The sequence below is a fragment of the Kryptolebias marmoratus genome, linkage group LG17 (genome assembly GCF_001649575.2).
Source record: "Kryptolebias marmoratus isolate JLee-2015 linkage group LG17, ASM164957v2, whole genome shotgun sequence".
Taxonomy (NCBI): Eukaryota; Metazoa; Chordata; class Actinopteri; order Cyprinodontiformes; family Rivulidae; genus Kryptolebias; species Kryptolebias marmoratus.
Window position 1 is genome coordinate 15,957,153 of NC_051446.1, and position 20,863 is coordinate 15,978,015.

The 20,863-nt window shown below is 36.9% G+C and overlaps 1 protein-coding gene across 1 annotated transcript in view; it reads left to right on the forward strand.

The window, feature by feature from the left end:
* LOC108248115 (alpha-tectorin) overlaps window positions 1-20,863 on the forward strand; it is a 34,404-nt gene continuing 13,541 nt past the window's right edge. Inside the window, exons 1-24 of the mRNA XM_037980938.1 lie at window positions 1-126; window positions 712-779; window positions 1,879-1,902; window positions 2,591-2,706; window positions 2,978-3,256; window positions 3,382-3,477; window positions 3,617-3,782; window positions 4,810-5,210; window positions 5,294-5,870; window positions 5,962-6,545; window positions 6,724-7,276; window positions 7,401-7,999; window positions 8,282-8,436; window positions 8,785-9,185; window positions 9,327-9,523; window positions 10,083-10,478; window positions 12,116-12,399; window positions 12,531-12,808; window positions 12,921-13,040; window positions 13,227-13,411; window positions 13,500-13,660; window positions 13,983-14,240; window positions 14,348-14,507; window positions 14,596-14,698. Coding sequence (XP_037836866.1) covers window positions 734-779; window positions 1,879-1,902; window positions 2,591-2,706; window positions 2,978-3,256; window positions 3,382-3,477; window positions 3,617-3,782; window positions 4,810-5,210; window positions 5,294-5,870; window positions 5,962-6,545; window positions 6,724-7,276; window positions 7,401-7,999; window positions 8,282-8,436; window positions 8,785-9,185; window positions 9,327-9,523; window positions 10,083-10,478; window positions 12,116-12,399; window positions 12,531-12,808; window positions 12,921-13,040; window positions 13,227-13,411; window positions 13,500-13,660; window positions 13,983-14,240; window positions 14,348-14,507; window positions 14,596-14,698 — 6,139 coding nt within the window. The 5' untranslated portion in view covers window positions 1-126; window positions 712-733. The remainder of the gene's footprint in view (window positions 127-711; window positions 780-1,878; window positions 1,903-2,590; window positions 2,707-2,977; window positions 3,257-3,381; window positions 3,478-3,616; window positions 3,783-4,809; window positions 5,211-5,293; window positions 5,871-5,961; window positions 6,546-6,723; window positions 7,277-7,400; window positions 8,000-8,281; window positions 8,437-8,784; window positions 9,186-9,326; window positions 9,524-10,082; window positions 10,479-12,115; window positions 12,400-12,530; window positions 12,809-12,920; window positions 13,041-13,226; window positions 13,412-13,499; window positions 13,661-13,982; window positions 14,241-14,347; window positions 14,508-14,595; window positions 14,699-20,863) is intronic.

The window sequence follows — 20,863 nt, forward strand, 5'->3', positions numbered from 1 at the left end:
GGAAGTTTTCATTTTAACAGTAAACCTTACAGGAAAAACCCTGAACTTGTGCCACCCTCCATGGCATAAAACTTCATTAAAGTCCTGCAGTATCCCTTCAGACGGACAAGGGGTGCAGATGAGAAGGTATGTTGTTTTTGAAAAATAATGTCATTTATAATATAATTACCATTATAATAATTATAATGTTATAATGAAAATATAATTATAATAAATACAGTGCAATAATGTTATAATATACTATAATAATGTTTTTATTTTATTTAGATTATCCTATATTCCATTTAGATTATACATGATTCATTTAGATTAGACATAATTGATGTGTTTTTCTTTTTTTGTGTTTCATTACGTACGGATTCTGTTTTTGTTTCTGTTGTAAAGCGCTTTAAATCGCCTTGTTGCTGAAAAGTGCTCTATAAATAATTCTCACTTCACTTCACTTATTTTGAATAGTTCATTTTTTTACATGTACAATACTGAGATTTTAATAACAGATTTTATTAACAGTGAAGCTGATTCTCAACTATATTTTAAAGATGCTTTTATTAAAAATGCATTTTTTTAAAATGAATAGGAAAGCAATTTGCAGAAAGTAAAGTTTTATTTTACAAATGACTTTTGGTAAATTAAATTGTGTCTGTGGGTTTTTTGACATAATTTTGATCAAAATGTATTTGTATTTCTGAATTATTTCTTTTGTCCTTGCAGAATTGACTTTTGACCTTGAAAGATGGCGAGTAAAATAGTTCTGCCTCTGCTGCTTCTGTCAGTTATAGGTAAGGTTAATCAAGTCAAATTTAATTTATAAAAGTACTCCAAATATGTGACAAAGATATGGGTTTAGAAAACTGGCAGTTTAAACCATAATAAATTAAATAAATAAATGTTGTTAAACTTACATGTTTAAAATGGGTTGTTTTGAAAGATTTGGGCAAAATCCCCCACTGACTTTCCTTTGAATTCCATGTATTTTAATCTTCAGTATTTATTTGACAAATGCAACACATTTTAACCCTTGTAGCTGATTTCACATAATTTTAAAACAACAATGAAAAACTTGTTAGGGTTTTTATGTTTTCAGACTCCTCACTTATAGAATCACCACCCTGCTTAACCCTGTACAACTCCTGTTGCCTTCAAAACCAAGATAAAATCTTTTTTATTTGACAGAGTTTATTTTTAGTTACCACTTTTCTTATTCACTCCAACTGTTTCACTGAATAGTCTATGTTACTTGTTTTAATGTTTCATCACGTACTATTATGCATTGATTTTCATGTATCTGCATATATTTTATTTGTACTTTATTTGTTTTATGCTGTCATGATTGTTTTGTTTAGCATTTTACATTAGATCTGCATTTGAAAAGTTCTATATAAATAAAGTCGAGTTGAGCTGAATGACCTAAAAAAAAAACACAGGAAAAAACTAAGTAATAGAAAACAGAAAAATAACTGAACAGAACAACAAAGAGGGCATAACTAATAAACTATAAACACAACAATAAATAATGAAACCTTCAAAAATAAACACAAAGAAAATCCAAAGATCATGATAGTATCATAAAAAGTACTGTATATTATCTATTTACTGTGGCATGTACTCTACGGTAAAGTGCCGCAAAAAAAAAAAAAAAATTGTACCCCTCTAATGTTCAGATCCTGGCCATTATTGTGTGGAAATTTTCTGCTTAAACTTTTTCTGTGATAAGTCAGAAAAAAACAACTCACATGACAGAAGGCCGTGATAGAACATGCTAATGACTAAAAAAACCTAAAATTGATATTGTTCTTCAGTAGTCTGAATGTAACCTAGTAGATTAGTCATTGTATTTTTCTTTTTGCTTTTTAAATCTCACTTTATGTGTTTTCACAGGTGCAGTGATTCCTCAGGGTTTAGGTAAGTTAAAATTTGTCCTTGTTTTATTTTGTTTCTATGTCATGTCTAACAGTATCACAAACATCAATGTTATTTCAGATGATAGTACCTTTTACCACTGATTCAAACACAAGACAAACAGTTCTAATAATTGACTGACACCATTGAAAATAGGCTTAAAGAGGTGTTAGCTACAACTTACTGTCTTTTTAGAAATATAAAGAATTTCCAAGACTATATTTTACATTTTAAGTGACACAAGTAAATACTACGACAATTTAAGCCCAATAATAACATTGAGTGACTTGTAATTTTGTCTGCAAAGCTCCTTAACAAGCATCTGTATGTGCTTAGTTGGAATGGGAATTATTTGGTTAAAACCAGAGTCTAACACATGGAGTTGTTCTTCTGCACATATCATATCCTTGTAGCTGTACAAAGTTGTATAACTATTTGGCAATAAAAGCATTCTGGCTTAAATAGAACCATTTAAAAGGTGGCAACAACTTATATAATTTTGGTTATTCATATAACTTAGCAGTTGCCACATTAACATTTTCTTCTGCTTTAATTTCATTTAATTTCAACATTGTCAGTTTGGGAGCTCTAAACAACCCTAATAATTTGAAATCTTGCATAATGTATGTATTGGGTCATGATTAATAAATAAAATTTATTTTAATCAAATGATGTTTGTGTGTTTTTGAAGGACCCCTCTACCAAATTGCTGGAAATACAAGCTCTCACTCAGATGATGGAAGTTCCCCTGCAATTTCGCTGCTACGCCCCTTTGTTTATTTTGGAGACTCAAAAACTCAGATTTATGTATGAGTATAACTTTTTTCATCTGTGAATAATTATATTTCAGCACCAAAAATACACTAACAGAAACTTATAAATTAACAGAAAAATGCATGTATGGATGAATGCTTTTTAGTGTTGTTCTACTTTTTGTATTTGTATTAAATATTACTTTTGTTAATCTGATTATTGTCACACATTACAGTAAACAATACAAACAGTAAAAAAAAGTGAGAAGTTAAAATATACCTGTGTAAGCCTTGATTTTAGTATAATCTAGATTGTTGTTTTCCAGGTGAATCACAATGGACACCTGACCTTTGAGGCATCATGGTCTAGTTATGTTCCTCAGTTGTTTCCAATGTATGGAACCAGAGACATCATCGCCCCATTCTGGACAGATTTAGACAACAGGGACAATGGTGACGTCTACTATGCTCAGTACACCAGTGGCCATTTTCTCCAACAAGTGACACAGGACATCAATGAATACTTCCCAGGATTAAACTTTAACGCAGTTTGGATCTTTATAGCAACATGGTATGAGGTTGCTTATTTTCCAACAACTGGAACAGTAAGTGATTTTGTTTTACTTGCGGAAAAACGTTTGATATGCATTATAAAAACCATACAGTTTAGTTTTTTGTTTTCTATAATTGTATTTACTTATTTACTAAAATAAGTTTATTTTTCTTGCAGCGAACAACAGTGCAGGTAGTCTTGACTACTAATGGCCAATACTCCTTTGTGCTGTTGAATTATGGGGACATAGCGCCCACATCAAGGTCTATACAGGTCAGTGCCATCAAAATGGATGCAGTTCACATTAAAAACATGTTCTAATTGCTCTTTGTCAGTCAAAGTAAAATGTACTAATTTCAATGTTTGTCATAAAAAATAGAAATATTCTACCTGTGTGATGTGTAATTTTCAGGCTGGATATGACACAGTTAATTCCACTCACCACTTCACCATCCCTGGATCCTTTTCTAGTAATGCAACTGGCAACCACTCAGTTTTCAGCCTCAGTAGTAATGTTAATGTCCCTGGTCGCTGGGCTTTCCGTGTTGATCATGGACCAAGAGGCTGCACTTTCAATGGTAAGACCAAAGCAAAGGTGTCACTAAGTCAGTTCTTTAAAAAGATATATGTGTGGATGTTATCATAAGTCCATAAAAATATTTCAATAACTACTATCCCAGACAATGTCTTAGTGTCAATCTTTACTTAATAGAAAGTAGCAGTGCAATATAGAGCCAGTCTTAGAATTATTTTCCTACTTTTCTATTTAATGATCCTCTTCATCCTCTTTATCACTTTAAAATAATAGAAAGATTAAATAAAAAAATAAAGTTGCAAGCAGTGATGAATGGTTCATCTACTTTGTGCTGCAGTTGAGAGGTGTTAGCGTCATCCTGTCAAAATGGTCACACCCCACTTACCAGTAATGTTAGGTGGCACTGCCAGCAAACCTCACTCATGACATAAAAATGCATTTAAGCTAGGACACATATCAAGCATGAGAAATTGGGTGCAATTAGACAAAATCTCAGAGAGGTTTACTAATTTGCTGTTTCATGGCAAAGATAGGTTTTGACAAGAAATTGATCTATGTGTGTTTAGTAGGGAACTCTTATGAGTCATGTAAAATTTGATTCCAATTTGATGTTGTATATGTGAGATAGAGTCCCTTCCTGTTTTTGGAGAAGCTTTAGCAAGGACAGTATATTGTATAGGGTATGACATATTGTGCAATATATACATGTTTAAATGTGTATTGGGGGACCATAATCAAGCCTTTTAAATGTTGTCTAGGTTTAGGCCTCATCTACATTACTCTAGATATCACCAAATGGTGATGTTAAATAATTTAGATATAAGACTAAATAACTAAAATAAAAAATCCCCTTAATACATGACAAAATTCATACATTTTTGATTTTATTCAGGTACCCAAAAAGACAACAAAATTGTCAGAAGAATAGAAGTAAGAAATGATTGCATTTTAATGGGGCTCTTGCACGGACCTCAGCACTTGGACATAAATTAAAAAGTAATATGGTTTTAATAAAGCCACTGTTTGCAAGTTCTGATCAATTTGTATTGTTGTTCTCATTTTCTTCAAAGGTGAACCTGTTCAACTTGACGACTCCTTCTGGACTGACAGCACCTGTACACAGAAGTGCACCTGCACCAGAGCAGGACTGCAATGCTCCATTGAGCCCTGTTCCTTCTCCCAAATCTGCAGACCAACTTCCTTTCAGTACTCCTGCCAAACAGTGCAGAGACGTACCTGCACCATCAGTGGAGATCCACATTACTACACCTTTGATAACAAGGTGTTTCACTTTCAGGGCACATGCACTTATGTTCTTTCAGAGCAGTGTCAGTATGGCTTACCCTATTACAGAGTGGAGGGCAAGAATGAGCACCGAGGCAGCACTCGAGTTTCCTGGACGCGACTTGTTAAAGTGTTTGTCTATAATGAAACCATTGAGCTTGTTAAAGACCGTCATGGAGAGGCTAAGGTTAGCAGGACAAACCTAGTTCAAACTTACTGTTTTTTTTATTGTTGATAGTTTTAACTTTTTGTATGCTGATGTTGTTACAGGTTAATGGAAATTTTGCAGCAACTCCATTCTCACTGAGAAATGGCACTATTCAAGTTTATGAGTCAGGTTTCTCTGTGATTGTCAGCACTGACTTCGGCCTGACGGTGTCTTATGACACATATTCATATGTTCGGATCAGTGTGCCCTACACCTACCTTAATGCAACATGTGGCCTCTGTGGAAACTTCAACAATCACCCTGGAGATGACTTTAGAACTCGTGAAGGCGAGGTTGTGAGCTCTGATGTGGTTTTTGCCAACAGCTGGCAAGCATCTGGTGATGATGATCCTGACTGTGAGACAGAGTGTGGAGGTCAAGACTGCTCTGCCTGTACCGAGGCTCATAGAACATTATACCACAACAATGACCATTGTGGTATTCTCCAGAGCGTTTCTGGACCATTTGCTGCATGCCACCAACAACTCCCCGTTCAAAATTTTGTGGACAGTTGTGTGTTTGATCTATGTGTAGGTGGAGGGTATCAGCCCATTCTTTGTCAAGCCCTAAATGTGTACGCAAGCCAGTGTCAACAAAATGGTATCCAGCCACAACCCTGGCGAAGATTTGGCTTCTGTGGTATGTCTGTCAGTCATTCAAAAATCATTTGAAATATATCTCTTTTAAAAGGATTGCCATGTACTTATCAATGATGTCTTGTTTTCTTTAGAAATCCCGTGCCCAGCTAATAGCCACTTTGAGTCCCAAGGAACAGGATGTCCAGCCACCTGTGTTAATCACAATTCTACCTATAACTGTCCTCTTCCTGATCAGGAGAGCTGCATCTGCAACTCAGGCTATGTCCTCAGTGGTGGAGTTTGTGTCCTTCAAGCTGAGTGTGGCTGCAGCTTTGAGGGCCGGTATTACCGTTCAGGAGAAACTGTAATACTAGATGAGGACTGTGGGAGGCAATGCAGATGCCGTTCTGGCTCCATGACTTGCAGCCCTCATAGTTGTGGCCCACATGAAACCTGCAGAGTTGAGGATGGAGAAAGAGGATGCAGACCAAACAGCTATGCAACATGCTGGATAAGAGGCTCAGGGTCATATCAAACATTTGATGGACTGACATATCAGTATCCTGGAGCCTGTCGCTTGACCCTGGCCAAAGTCATGGGATTATATGATCAGCCTCACTTTATGGTGACTGCAGAAAAGGTCCCAAGAGGCCAGCAAGGTTTTATCAGTTTGCTGAAGATTGAGGCAGGTGGAAGTCTAGTTACCATTGAGATGGGAAGCAGTAGTACAGTTCAGGTAATTTACTAAAATGTATTTCAAAATCTAACTTGGATTAACATGATAAAATGAGTAGTGGTTTACTAGTTTATTTAGTAAAACGTTTTTTTTTTAAGTTTCAGTAGTGTATTTTGAAGTTTTACACACAATCTCTGTTTTTCAGAAAGTTTGACAATAGCTGTTTATTGTATTACAGGTTGATGGTCAGCTGATCAGACTGCCTTACAGCTCTGGGTCCAACCAAATCCGCATCTACCACAGCAACATTCACAGTGTCATCCTTCGAACAACCTTTGGTCTAACTGTGCAAACTGTCTGGCCCCACTTTGTGCGTGTCACTGTACCTGCAGTCTACAGTAGTTCCTTAGGTGGACTTTGTGGAAACTACAATGGTCACCCACATGATGACTTCCGCACCCCCAGTGGCATTCTGGTCAATAGTTCTCAGGTGTTTGGGGACAGTTGGCGAGATGGTTCCCTGGCAGCTCAGTGTGAGGAGACCATTAACCATAACTCTAGACTCAATTACAATTCCAGTGAGTTCTGTGGCATTCTCAGCTCAGAGAATGGGCCGTTTACGCCATGCTGGGCTGCGGTGGACCCAGAGCAGCAGGTGGATGTTTGTGTAGATATCCTCCGGGCCTCTACAAATCCAGCTTCAGCACTTTGTGAGGTTCTACGAGATTATGCACTAATGTGTCAACAAAATGGTGTTACCCTGGGACAGTGGAGAAATGCAGCAGGATGTGGTAAGTTCTTTTACCACATGTGGTAAAGCAGTCTATGAAATTAACATGTTATGTGATTTTTAAATTTACCTTGTTGTTGTTGGTATTGTTTTAATTTGTTGTTATTGTTTTCTTTTTTCTGTAGCACTAAACTGCCCTCCAAACAGCCATTATGAGCTCTGTGGAACATCTTGTCCTTCCACGTGTCCCAGCCTGTCTTTCCCCTTCACCTGTGACACCCAATGTCAGGACGGGTGTCAGTGTAACAATGGTTTTGTCCTCAATGGTAACCAGTGTGTGCCACCAACATCTTGTGGGTGCTATCACCAAGGACGCTATAGACAAGATGGTGAGCAGTTCTTGGTTGGAGAAGAATGTCAGAACCTGTGCATGTGTAATGGCACAACTGGTGCAGTCCAGTGTTTCCCCAGCTCCTGTGGTCCCCAGGAGTCTTGTAGAGTGGTGGGGGGTGAGTTTGGCTGCCATCCCAACCCTCACGGCACCTGCTCTGCCTCTGGAGATCCTCACTACCTTACTTTTGATCGCAAAGCCTTTGACTTCCAGGGAACCTGTCGTTATGTTCTGGCGACAGTCTGTAATGACACTGATGAGCTTCACAGTTTTTCTGTGGAAGCTAAAAATGAGCCATGGTTTGGGTTTCCAGTTTCTATCACAGCTGAGGTTTTTGTTCATGTGTTTGACTACCATGTCCGTATGTCCAGAGACAACAATGGTTTGGTAGAGGTGAGTTTATTCCATTTCTAACAGAGAAATTTTGAATATGTCTTAACCCTCCTATTGCTTTCATTTATGCGAGTTACTTTTGTTTGCAGTCACAAATGACCACCTCAATATAATTGATTTATAATTTTACAAATATTACTTCACTATTAAATATCTTTTTTTCATTAACTCTCTTTTGAATCCCTCTGTTTATCAATTAGCATATTAAATCAGTTTTTTTAGTTTTATGTCCCAGAAAATGCATCTGTCACATAAAAAACAAAACATTTTGCTTCTTCATAGGTAAATGGAATTACAAGAAATTTGCCCATTGTCTTAAATGGAAGCATTTCTATATCTGTCAGTGGATTTCAAACATTTGTCAGAACTGGTTTTGGCCTGAGTGTCACATACGATGGAAGCAGCACAGTGTCGATCACTGTACCACCAAACTACAGGTAAATACTGTTCATTACAGCTCAGGTTTTTCCTATGTTTTGCATAACTAAAAAAAAAAACCTAAGCACTTTGCAACTGTTGAGATTGTTCAGAACTGACCTTATTTGTCTGTTTTAAATGTAAAAATTATTTTATTCACGTTGGACTTTGTGTTTAATGGACATAATTGTTTTACAGATAAATCAATGGAAGTATTTGGGTTTATTTATTTAGTTGGGCCCTGATTTAAAAAATTTTAAAATTTTTGAGTAATTTTTATGGTGTTATATGTCTCATTTGTCACTGTTTACTGTAATCTCAAAGTCATGAATGATGTGTAAAGATAAAGTTCTTTGAATCTTCTTTAGAGGAAAAACATGCGGACTTTGTGGAAACTTCAATGGAAATCCAAACGATGACTTCCACACCCCAAGTGGAACAACAGTCACCTCCCCAGATATTTTTGGGACATCATGGAAGGTGCCTGGCAACTACTCCTGCAGCGATGGTTGTGGCTCCTCCTGTCCACAGTGCACTGATGATCAAGCTGCTAGAGCTCAGTGTGAGGTGATTCAGGCGGCCGACGGCCCCTTCAGCTTCTGCCATGAAGAGGTGGATCCAGCACCGTATTTCAGTGACTGCGTGTTTGATGTCTGTGTGTCGGGAAATCAAGGCCACAATCTTCTGTGCAGAGCTCTTGAAACATACGTCAGTGCCTGTCAGTCTGCTAATGTCCAAATCTACCCTTGGAGACAGAACATGACCTGCAGTGAGTAAAGCAGTCATTGTGTTATCTAAAAATCAAATAAAAACAAAGAATAACATGTTTCTTGCAAACATCTGCTAAAATATTTCTTTGGTATGTATCTGAACTTGTTTCTAACTTCATTGTTTGTTTCCTCACGTTCAGGACTCGACTGTCCAGCCACCAGTCATTATGAGCTGTGTGGAACAGACTGTGGACACACCTGTACCAACAACACTGATGCTACCTGTGAGCAGGTCTGCTCTGAGGGATGTTTCTGTGATGATGGCTTTGTCAGGAGTGGAACGAGATGTGTTTCTGTAGAGAGTTGTGGCTGCCAGTTTGATGGCTTCTACTACAATGTAAGCCACTCTTAAGTCATTTTTTCTCAATTACCTAAAGTCATACACAAAATTAAAAAGATGACCACAACAAAACTGCAATAATTTTAAAAGATTAAGCAATTATCTTATAGTTCGACATTTACCTCAATACCTCATACTGTACATGAAGTGTTTTTATTTTTTCAAAATTCTATAAATTTTCTGTTTGCATTTTTCTATTGCCAAACAGAATCTGTTAATTGTTGAAAGGCATTTATTTAAGAGTTTGTTTTGATAATTAAGCAAAGCTGAGAATCAGGCAATAGCATTGACAGTTTTGGTTCTGAGAAATGAAGTAACCTTTTATCTAACAGGGAATACACATTATGCCAACTAAAAATATGAACAACATGCACTAAAAATTGTAACATTTTATTACTGTATTCCTTTTCTTGTTTGTATAGATTCTCAGTCATACAGAAAACGGCAAATCGTAGGAGTTTCAAAAACAAGGCAGCAATGCCTTTTTTTCCTCTGAGCTTCTCTTTTTCTCATTAGTGTACCACACACTAAGTCACTTTTTCGTTCTGTGCTACAGGTTGGTGAGTCTTTTTGGACAGACGGTTGCTCCCAGAGATGTGAATGTCAGGGTCTCAATGACCTGCACTGCACTCCTGCATCCTGCACTCCTGCTCAAGAGTGCACCATCAGAAATGGCCAGCTGGGATGTTATGATGCAATGTCTACTTGCACTGTGATGGGGGACCCACACTATTTCACATTTGATGGAGCCTTGGCTCATTTCCAGGGCACGTGCTCTTATATTATCACTAAGAGACTGAGAAACAACAACAATGAAACCCAGTTTAGTGTAGTAGCCACAAATAGTCACCGTGGCAACAACCGTGTGTCATTTGTGTCATCAGTTGATATATACCTCTCAAATCAGTCTGACAATGTGCATGTCACGATTGGACCCAACATAAGAGTAAAGGTAAACTTTATTTTACTTTCAAGATAAATATCTTTCTANTTTTTGGGACATCATGGAAGGTGCCTGGCAACTACTCCTGCAGCGATGGTTGTGGCTCCTCCTGTCCACAGTGCACTGATGATCAAGCTGCTAGAGCTCAGTGTGAGGTGATTCAGGCGGCCGACGGCCCCTTCAGCTTCTGCCATGAAGAGGTGGATCCAGCACCGTATTTCAGTGACTGCGTGTTTGATGTCTGTGTGTCGGGAAATCAAGGCCACGATCTTCTGTGCAGAGCTCTTGAATCATACGTCAGTGCCTGTCAGTCTGCTAATGTCCGAATCTACCCTTGGAGACAGAACACTACTTGCAGTGAGACAGTTTGCAACTAAAATAATTTAATTTATTACCTTGAATTATTATGCATGTTTCTAGTTAAATCTAATCTAAAAGTGGATATACTGTGTCTGTACATGTTTGACTCATGCATGCATGTCTTTGTCCATTTGTTTCTTCTCATTTTTAAGAACTTGACTGTCCAGCCACCAGTCATTATGAGCTGTGTGGAACAGACTGTGGACACACTTGTGCCAGCAACACTGATGCTACCTGTGAGCAGGTCTGCTCTGAGGGATGTTTCTGTGATGATGGCTTTGTCAGGAGTGGAACAAGATGTGTTTCTGTAGAGAGCTGTGGCTGCCAGTTTGATGGCTTTTATTTTACTGTAAGTTTCATCTCCACACTGTAAATTTTTCAGTGGCCTACAAATATCCTCTATGATACAACAATCTGATGGAAAAGTTATGTTTGTCATTCTCTGTTTCACAAATGTCAGCAAGCATGCAGTAAGGGCTGGGTGGACTTCGGAGTTGTGTTGTTTTGGCTGGTTATGAAGATCCAAAATTTTTAAACTTGATTTATGCTGTGTGAGTGAAACTTGGTTAAAAAAGGATTAACTACAGGAATAATCTGCAAGCAAATTTGCTTTGTTCACTGGTTCAAAATATATTTGGCTAACTGACAAATAGAGTTGACTCCAACTGTGAATGACAAAGTTTTTTGCAAACATCTCATGCGATCAGATAGAAGAACATTTCAGATCTGATATATTTACAATGTAAAATAATAAGTAAATAAAAACAGCAGATATTTTTTGATGTTATTTTGCTTTAAATTTTGCAGGCTGGTGAGTCTTTTTGGACAGACAGTTGCTCCCAGAGATGTGAATGTTATGGTCCCAATGATCTGCGCTGTACTCCTGCATCCTGCACTCCTGCTCAAGAGTGCACCATCAGAAATGGCCAGCTGGGATGTTATGATACAATGGCTACTTGCACTGTGATGGGGGACCCACACTACATCACCTATGATGGAGCCCTGGCTAATTTCCAAGGCACATGTTCTTACATAATCACTGAGAGTGTGGAAAACAACAACAATGAAACCCAGTTCAGTGTAGTAGCCACAAATAGTCATCGCGGCAACAACCGTGTGTCGTTTGTAACATCAGTTGATATATACCTCTCAAAACAATCAGAGAATGTGCATGTCAGGATTGGACCCAACATAAGAGTAAAGGTAAACTTTATTTTACTTTCAAAATATATAACTTTCTAAAACTGTCCTGATTTGTCCTATTCTGTAAACTATGGTCATTCCAGGTAAATGGAGCTGAGGAGTCTCTTCCCACCTTTGCAGGAAGCTTTGGTCAGGTTATGAGGCAGGGAAGCTACATTGTGTTTGATGCTGACGACTTCAAAGTCCAGTTAGATGGTCGGAGTACTTTATTGGTCAGGATGGGTCAACACTATCAGAACAGAGTCACTGGGATGTGTGGAAACTTCAATGGTGATCCTACTGATGACAAAGTGTTACCAAATGGCACATTGACACAAAATGACAATCACTTTGGCAACAGCTGGAAATCACCAACGAGCCAAGCAGGGTAAGATGAAACACCCATTGCCTTCAGTTAAATGACAAAATCCTTTTAAAAATGCAGACATTTTTTCAATCAAATCTATAAATTGTGAAAACATAAAGTCTACAATCAAAAATATGAAACTACTTTTCTAGATGTGGATCTACTGATGAGAGAAGTGGTGATGGACTGAATGATTGTCGCTTTATTGAAGAATACACTGAACTCTGCAGAGTCATTACCAACACCAGTGGTCCATTCAGTTCCTGTCACCTGCACTCTAACCCACAGCCATTTTTCACTTCCTGTGTTTACGATCTCTGCCTCTACACTCCAGCCAATGGCATGCTGTGTTCTGCTGTCTCAGCTTATGAGAGAACCTGCTCTGTTTTGGGCCTAAACTTCCCTGACTGGCGATCTGCTTTGCACTGTGGTATGCTTACACTGATCTAATATATGTGCAGTGAAATGGGTCTGTGGATGTTTTCCATAAATGTTTTTGGTTTTATAATATCTTTTATTATTAATTTTTGGTGTTTCTTTAGATGAGGCAGACCCCTGTGAAGAGCTGGACTGTGCAGAGCATGAGTGGTGTGGTCAGAAAGATGGTGTGTACGGCTGCTTCTGTGATGAACACCATCAGAGACCCAATAATGAAAGCTACGGTGAGAGCAACACCTCAAAAGACTGATTTGTTTTCAGTTCACTTAATTTATGATGGCGTTGAATTAGGTGTTGAAGGAGTCTTTATGGATTGGTAGAGCTGTCCAACATCTCAAGACCATGTCACTCTTCCTTGTTATTAATAGTTTTGGCCACTGACAGAAAACATTTTTATCTCTGGTGAACAGACTCGACTACCACTTGTGCCAGTAGTTCAGGCTCCATGTCTGTGTCTCGCTGCCAGCTGTTTGAAGCAGGTTTCCACTCCGATGCTCTCCATCTTAAAGATGATTCTTGCAATGGAACAATCCAGGATGGTCGACTCATATTCCACTTTGACAATGATAACCACCTGTGTGGGACAGTTCTAAAGGTAAACTGCAAATGTAATAACATCCTCAATGCAGATTGAATTATGTTACTTCAGTCAACTAATTTTGTTTTGTCATTTCTCCGTCTAGAGCAATGGATCACATTTTATGTATGAAAACACCATTCGGGGAAGTGTGGATACTCATGGAAGTTTAATCAGCCGTGAGAAAACCATCCATCTGCGTTTCTGCTGTGTTTACCCTCTAGCTCAGGCTGTGTCAATGGATGTGCGAATTAACCCTGTGGAGAGGTGATCATACCATCAGCTCTGCTTACTTTTCTAAATAATTTCCCAGACCTTACTGTTAATGTCTATAGTATATTAATTTATTCAACTGAAAGTTTTAGATATTTCCCACAACTAAGATTTTGCATGTTTATTAAACCTCACAAACAATGCCATAGGAGCCTGTCGATGAAAGATGAAATGTGTCAAAAAATCCAAAGAAACCCTACTCTAACAAATAGTGTATTGTTTGCAATAAAATTAAATTAAATACTTTACATTCAGGTTTTTGGTTATAAACCTTTTGGGGTTCTACTAAAAGTTTTATTTATTTATGTTTTTACAGCCGTTTGAAGAAAAAGCTTCCAGCTGGCAGAGGCTCGTATTCTGTGAGAATGATCCCCTATACGGATAAAGACTTCCGCTTCCCCCTCACCACTAACTCTGAAGGTACCATAGACATGGAGGTAGATGAGAGATTTTACCTTGAGGTGCGGACAGAGGGAGTGGATCAGCGTCAGCTCTCCACTGTTTTAGACTCATGCTGGGCCACGCCAGACAACAACACAAACAACCCTGTCCGCTGGGATCTCATTATTTCAGAGTAAATTACCTTTTTTCTCCTCACCTTCTGCACTCATCTTTCTTTACAACTAACCTTGTGACTTTACTGTTTGACATTCTAACTTCTACCTTTTTCTTGTCTTACAGGTGTCCCAATCCAGCTGATGGAACTGTAGAGCTAATTCAGAATGGTGTCTCCACTGTGGCACGTTTCTCCTTTAAGATGTTCACCTTCACTGACTCTGACAATATCTACCTGCACTGCAATGTCCACTTGTGTCTCTTGATAAACAACAGCTGCACAGCTGTAAGTATGACTACAATATTTGTTTATTCTATAGTATATATTATTAGGCTGTGTACCTTCAGAAGCTTTTAATATTGTTTTCTTGCAGCACTGCTACCCAGGTCACCAAACACGATATAAGAGGGATGTATCATACCACGACTCTGCAGCTCTCTCAGTTGGACCACTGGTCCTGAAGCCACGCAGCACTGGTAAAGCCCTCTCAGACTTTCATTAGTGTTTAGTGTCATAGATGAAAGTAACAGATTCATTCATATATTTTTTTAATTTTTCCTCAGGTGCAGTGAACCAGAAAAACAGTGCTTCAGGCCTGTTAACATCAATTGTTTCTCTGACTATTGTTTTGATGATGGTCGAAACTTTGGGCCATGGAGATTAAAAATCGAACTTATTAAATTTTTTTTAAACTCAAGGATACATATGCATTTGTGAGGGGTTTTTCTTGGGGGTTTGTTTATTCTCATAAAATCAGGTGATAAACTAACAACTGCTGGAGATGTCAATTGTGCATCGCAGTGTTTGTATATTCATTGTATGTGTTACTGAGCTACCATTACCTTCCTTTGGTTCTTTGGTGGGGGCGTTTATTATAGTTTATTATTCATGTTAAAGGTTTGGGGATAAATTTTAATTTGTGCAGCATGAAGGAATCTACTTATGAGCTTCAGAAAAATTACAGTATAAAAACTGACACTGTCTGCAGAGCAAAAAGGACAGCAATATGAACTAAAATGTAATACTTTATTGCATTCAATAGAAAATATTTCTGTTTAACTATTGTATGTCATAGGAATAAATCTTATATTTTGATTTACTTGTAATTACTTGTTATAATTACATGTATAATGTAATAATGTATAATCACATATAAATCGAATAAATGTTTTTTGTTGCTGATGAGTGAAAGGCTTGACATATTGTTTTGTCCTGTGCAGTTAAATATCTTAATGGTTTGCAGTTATGTTCTAATTTTTTAATATTAACAGTTGTGTAAAGTGCTGAACAGGACATATGCTATAAATATATAAATTATTATACACTTATACATTTACTCTTGGATTAATGTTTGGTTACATAAGGACATACATACATGAGGACTGAGTGAGACAATGTAGCTGCTGTAATGGTTCAAAAAAACTTGGATGTTTGTGACTCATATGAAACCTGCAGTGCTAAGAAACAAATATCTTTGCATCATGCTGGATGACAGGTCAGGCAATTTTTTGCATGTTTCCTATTGGAACTGTATTCTGTTCCTCAGGGATTATCAATGGGGCTTGATACCGATACTAAGATGATGGAGATGATAATGATGTATCCTCCTTGATCTGTCTTCCTGGCTCCTCCTTACTGTAGCATCATTGTTGATGCAGATTCCTTATTCAGGCATTGTAACATGAAGTAGGTAGCTATTTCTGAATTTGTCTGGATGTTGGGTATAAAGTTTCCATAGTTCACACATCTTTTCAAATATAGCCTCTCTCTCTCTGGGCTCGCTCATTCAGTAGCATTCCAACAATGTTAAGTTATCTGCACTGCAGGGACTGGGTTAATCTACTCAAAACAATAAATAAATAAATAATTCAACTACTGCTTTTCTTCCTTGAAAGACATTTTTTTGAAAGCAGATGCAGAAGTATATTGTTGAGCATATATTTAATTCATTTTTTCAGGTATATGTTTTTTATTTTCATTTATACAGTCAACTGCTGGGCCAGCATGTCTAATTAGGTTTCTTTAGCTTTTTGACATCTTAGATTTTTTTTTTTAAATGTTTGAATGAGAATAAATCTGACTTTGACAAGAGTTGGTCTGAACTGCAGTGTGATCTAATTTAAGCACATGCTGCAATTAATGCTGGATGTTTTTTTAAAACTCTGATCTAAATTCTAACAAACAAACCACTCACACATATTTCTGCAGCACTGTTGAAAATGTGCCTGAAGACTTGTCTGTCATGTTATGATCTTATGTTGTTATGATGTTAAAATCTTTTTGTCTTGTCACTGTATTTTCCAGACTATAAGGTAAACTTAAAAGCCTTCAATTTTCTCAAAAAATGACAGTGCGCCTTATAACCCGGAGCGCCTTATATATGTAAGAAGTTGTAATGTTTTAGTACGACTTTGGTAAACTACAAAGCTGCATCGCTTGCAGCATTAAGGCTCAGTTAGTCACTCTTTGTAGCGTCATGCAGTGCTCCATCATGCACAGTGCGTGGACCTGAGCGAGCAGCGTAGACATTTATACTTGATGCTTGCATCGTTGCAGTGTCCTTCCGTGAGTTTTGAACCGTTTGATTATCTTTGTGATCTCTCATAGAGGGATCATATAAACTGCTTCAGGCATGCTAACATCACTCAACACCCTGATTGTCAGTTTGCTCATCACCAAAACTTTGGTCTAATGATATCAAAGAGAATGTTTTTTTTAAATCACCCAATATTTACTTACTCAAAACTATAATTACATTTGGAAGGTCTTTTCATTGAGGTCTATATTTCGGTAAAAAGAAAAAATCATACTTTTCAACAGCTTGGACCACCATTGTGCAACACATTGTTTGTTTAAATATTGTGTTTTTGTATTATTCTGCTGTTGCCTAGTATTGACTCTTTTCTGGGGATTCCTATTATATTTTATATTCCAGGTTAGAGGTTGTGGGATACAATTTATTTTGTGCAGTATGAGGGAACCTACTTCATGTGCTTTAGCAAAATACAGCTGAAATAAACCAAAGCAGTTGCCAGTGCTAAAATGCTAATTATATGAACAAAAATGAAATAAAAATATTATTTCCTCCATAGTAAAGGTTAATTTTTTTCTGTTGTATGTGTCATTAGGATGAATCCTATATAGTGATTTACTCATGTTTTAATATAAAACTCATGTAAATCATGTGAATCAAGTTAAAGCAAAGTTTTTATGAGTAAGAACACATTTAATAATTTATTTTATTTTCAGTTTTAAAGCAGTGATTTCTAAAGTGTAGAATGGCATGCAAAGAAAATTGTCATCCAACCTGATGACAAGCTCCTGACAACTCATGCTGTCAAAGCAGTAACCAAAGAGCATTGTCATGCTTGCACAGCCTGTCACTCTCACATTCCGTGCAATTTTATACAGTGCTGGTAACCTAGTGAACCACAAATACAGGATTGTCACGTAGATACACCACTGCTAGTTCTAAATGTGTTTGAGACATGCAGTAAGCTTTTGATCATTTAATCATTACAGCACAAAAGTAAAATAAGGTAATTAAGGTTGCTTGCCTGCCAACCTGCCAATTACTGCTTTAAATCTGGGACAGATAATGAGGTCACATTATTTTAAGTGATTATTACTCATAGCAGATTTTTTAAAATTTTTTAATTGTCTCACAAAAATTTGTTCTTCCAACAAAGTCATGGTTACACATGAAAAATACACTTGGTTTCAATATTTTAAATCTTAAATAATGGGAAATTAAATTTACGTGCTAGGGGGTCCCTTACCACTTTTCTGCAGGTTTCTCAAGCCTTTTCAAAGCTTGCATTTTGTACTTTTCAAAACTGTCCTTTATTTTGTTGTTTTAAAATAAACTGGCAATAATTAAAATGAAGTACTATTGATCTGTAGTGTTTTGCTGTTGAGTATTTCAAGGTAATATTGTTTATTATGCATACAAAACACAAAATATGGTCCATTCAGGTGAAGGATCTCATATCAACATGCAAGGAGAAAAAAGTTAAACTAATACAATTTAAACTAACATTTTGGGTTTGTGCTGCATTCAAAGAGATGCACTAAGTACCAAACCAACTTTTTCCAACACTCCATCTCTCTTCAAAGATGCTTGAGGTCATTGTCATTAAAGCATGAAATTCCTCCTTTAAATTAAACTTTATTTATTAAACACCGTTCATACAGTGGTGTGTAACACAAAGTGTGTTACAGCAGATAAAATACAAGCATAAAAGTAAAGAATCAAACAAATAGACAAGAACCAAATACAAGAGCATAAGTAAAAAAATAATTAAACAGCTATAAGATGATGGGACTGAAGCAACTGAGAAAACACAGTTTTATTAATCTTTATATTCAGCTTTCTTGCAGACACCTTAAGGCTTTAGGTCAAAATAAAGGTATTTAGAATGTTTCATCTTTATACCCACCTGAGACTTGTCTGTTAGTCTGTCCATCATAAGAGCAAACAAGAAGGGGCTCAGAGCCGATCCTTGATGCAGTCCCACCTCCACATTGAAGCTATCTGTCACCCCTACAGTGCACCTCACCACTGCCCTGCTGTCTTCATACATGTCCTGCACCAGTTTAACATACTTCTCTTCCACTCCAGATTTTCTCATACAGTGCCACATCGTTTCCCTCGGTACCCTTTCATATGCTTTTGCACTTTTATTAAGTTGTCTTATTAAATATATATATATAAATATATATAATTTTATTTATTTATTTTGCGCAACTGATTTTATTTTTCAGTTGAGTTGTACAGGATGTACTTCAACCTGTGGAAATATTTGGTTCAGGTTGTTCTATCACAAGAAACAAATCAGGTCAGAGCTTAAAAGATTCCTAGATCAGGTCCAGAATGTGTTCAGTAATTGAAATGAACTCTAAGTCAAACCAACTATCAGGTTTCACTATACAATCTAACCTGCTTGTCAACCTTTACTGTAAGTAGGAATCAGGTGCAAAAACCCTTCAGAGTCAAATCATTTATGTTTTTACAAAGATTCTTTTCTTTAATACAGCAGATATTTGCTGTGATATTGCTACTGAAAGTATTCCTGTTTTTTTCTTGCATACTCATGGGTTAAACTTTTTCAATCAGTGTACTATCATGCTGTGAGTAAATAAAATGTTCATTTTTTAATTGCATTAACATACTAGTTTATAGTGTGTGTCATCTGTAATGGCACACCATGTTTAGTCCACACTATTTTACCTTCTTGCTCCATTATTTTAAGTGGGTAAACACATTTACTACCTAAAAGCGCACAAAGAAAGCAGCTGGAAGTAAATACCTGAAAATGAAAACTTATCTCATAATCAGACACTGGTATGCAAAACCAGCAGAAATGTAGCTGAAGAAAAAAACCTACCATCATTACATTTTTCAACCTTTTTTCTTGTTTTTACAAAGTTTTAGGACAAGAAAGGTGCTAGTCAAACTGTACCTCCGTTTCATACCAAAGAGATGCCACTTCATTCCAGCCATTACCAATTGCTCCTCAGCAGTTGTTGTTTTGTACCATTGGGGTACCAAGAAGTTACCATTTTGCACTAAGAAGATGTATGTACAGTATGTGTGTACAACCCAGCATGTATGTCCCCATTACCCTTTTCTTGAATCCAGTTGTGCTTTATTTCATTATTTGCATTTTTTATATACAATATTTTTTTTCATATACAATAATTGTAATTTGTATTTTGATATTTTCTAAAGTATAAATTGTCTGAGGTGTACATGATGGCTCAATAGTGGTGAGTAAAACAAGCATGGGCCCATTAAAGTGGATGCTGCATGTGGAAAATACAGAGAAAGCACAACCTAACCTGCTTTGATGCCCAGGCCTGACCATGCCAATGATAATAATGATAATAATAATTAACAAACTGGTCCTGATCTGCATTATCTTTAGTTCAAAAGTGTTCTCCAGTAGATTAAATGACATGAACTGGCACCCCTCTAGTTGGAGATCTGCTCTTAACCACCCCATTAACGCTGATGAACTACATATTTCTCTTGATGAGTAAGTGATAGCTTTGCAGTTCACCTATTAATGTTTTAAAGTTGTCAGTGTGTGTTTATAATGAAAAAAAATCTGACATTGTCACGTAGACATGCCATACCTTACATTTGTTGCATTGTGTCAGATAACAAAGCTACCTTTTTATTCATGTTTTCTTTCAAGTGTTGATGTTATATCAGCATTTTGCAGATGTTGATCCTTTTCTTATTTTCTTTTTGCAGAATGTTTTTCTAATAAAGCTGCAGTTTTATGACTATAAATAGAATTCTCATTCAAAACATTTTCAACACTCAGGTAAAAGTTCAGTGACTAAATTGAGGTCAATTAGGTGTGGCTCTAATAGTTGAGACAATGGAGGAGGAACATCTTTAATGGAATGTGTGCTTGTAAAAGTATTTTAAAGAAAACCTGTAAACTTGTTGATGTTCCAGCTCATTACTACGTCATTCTCAGTGCATCACTGCTACCAAATACTTACTGGAAGAAGATTAAAAACTTCACCTTCTTTTGATCCCAGTCACACATCTGTAGCTTATGTGTTGCTACCATGTTGTTAAAATCTGACACAAACCACTGTTTATGTTACTGCTACATGAACAATAA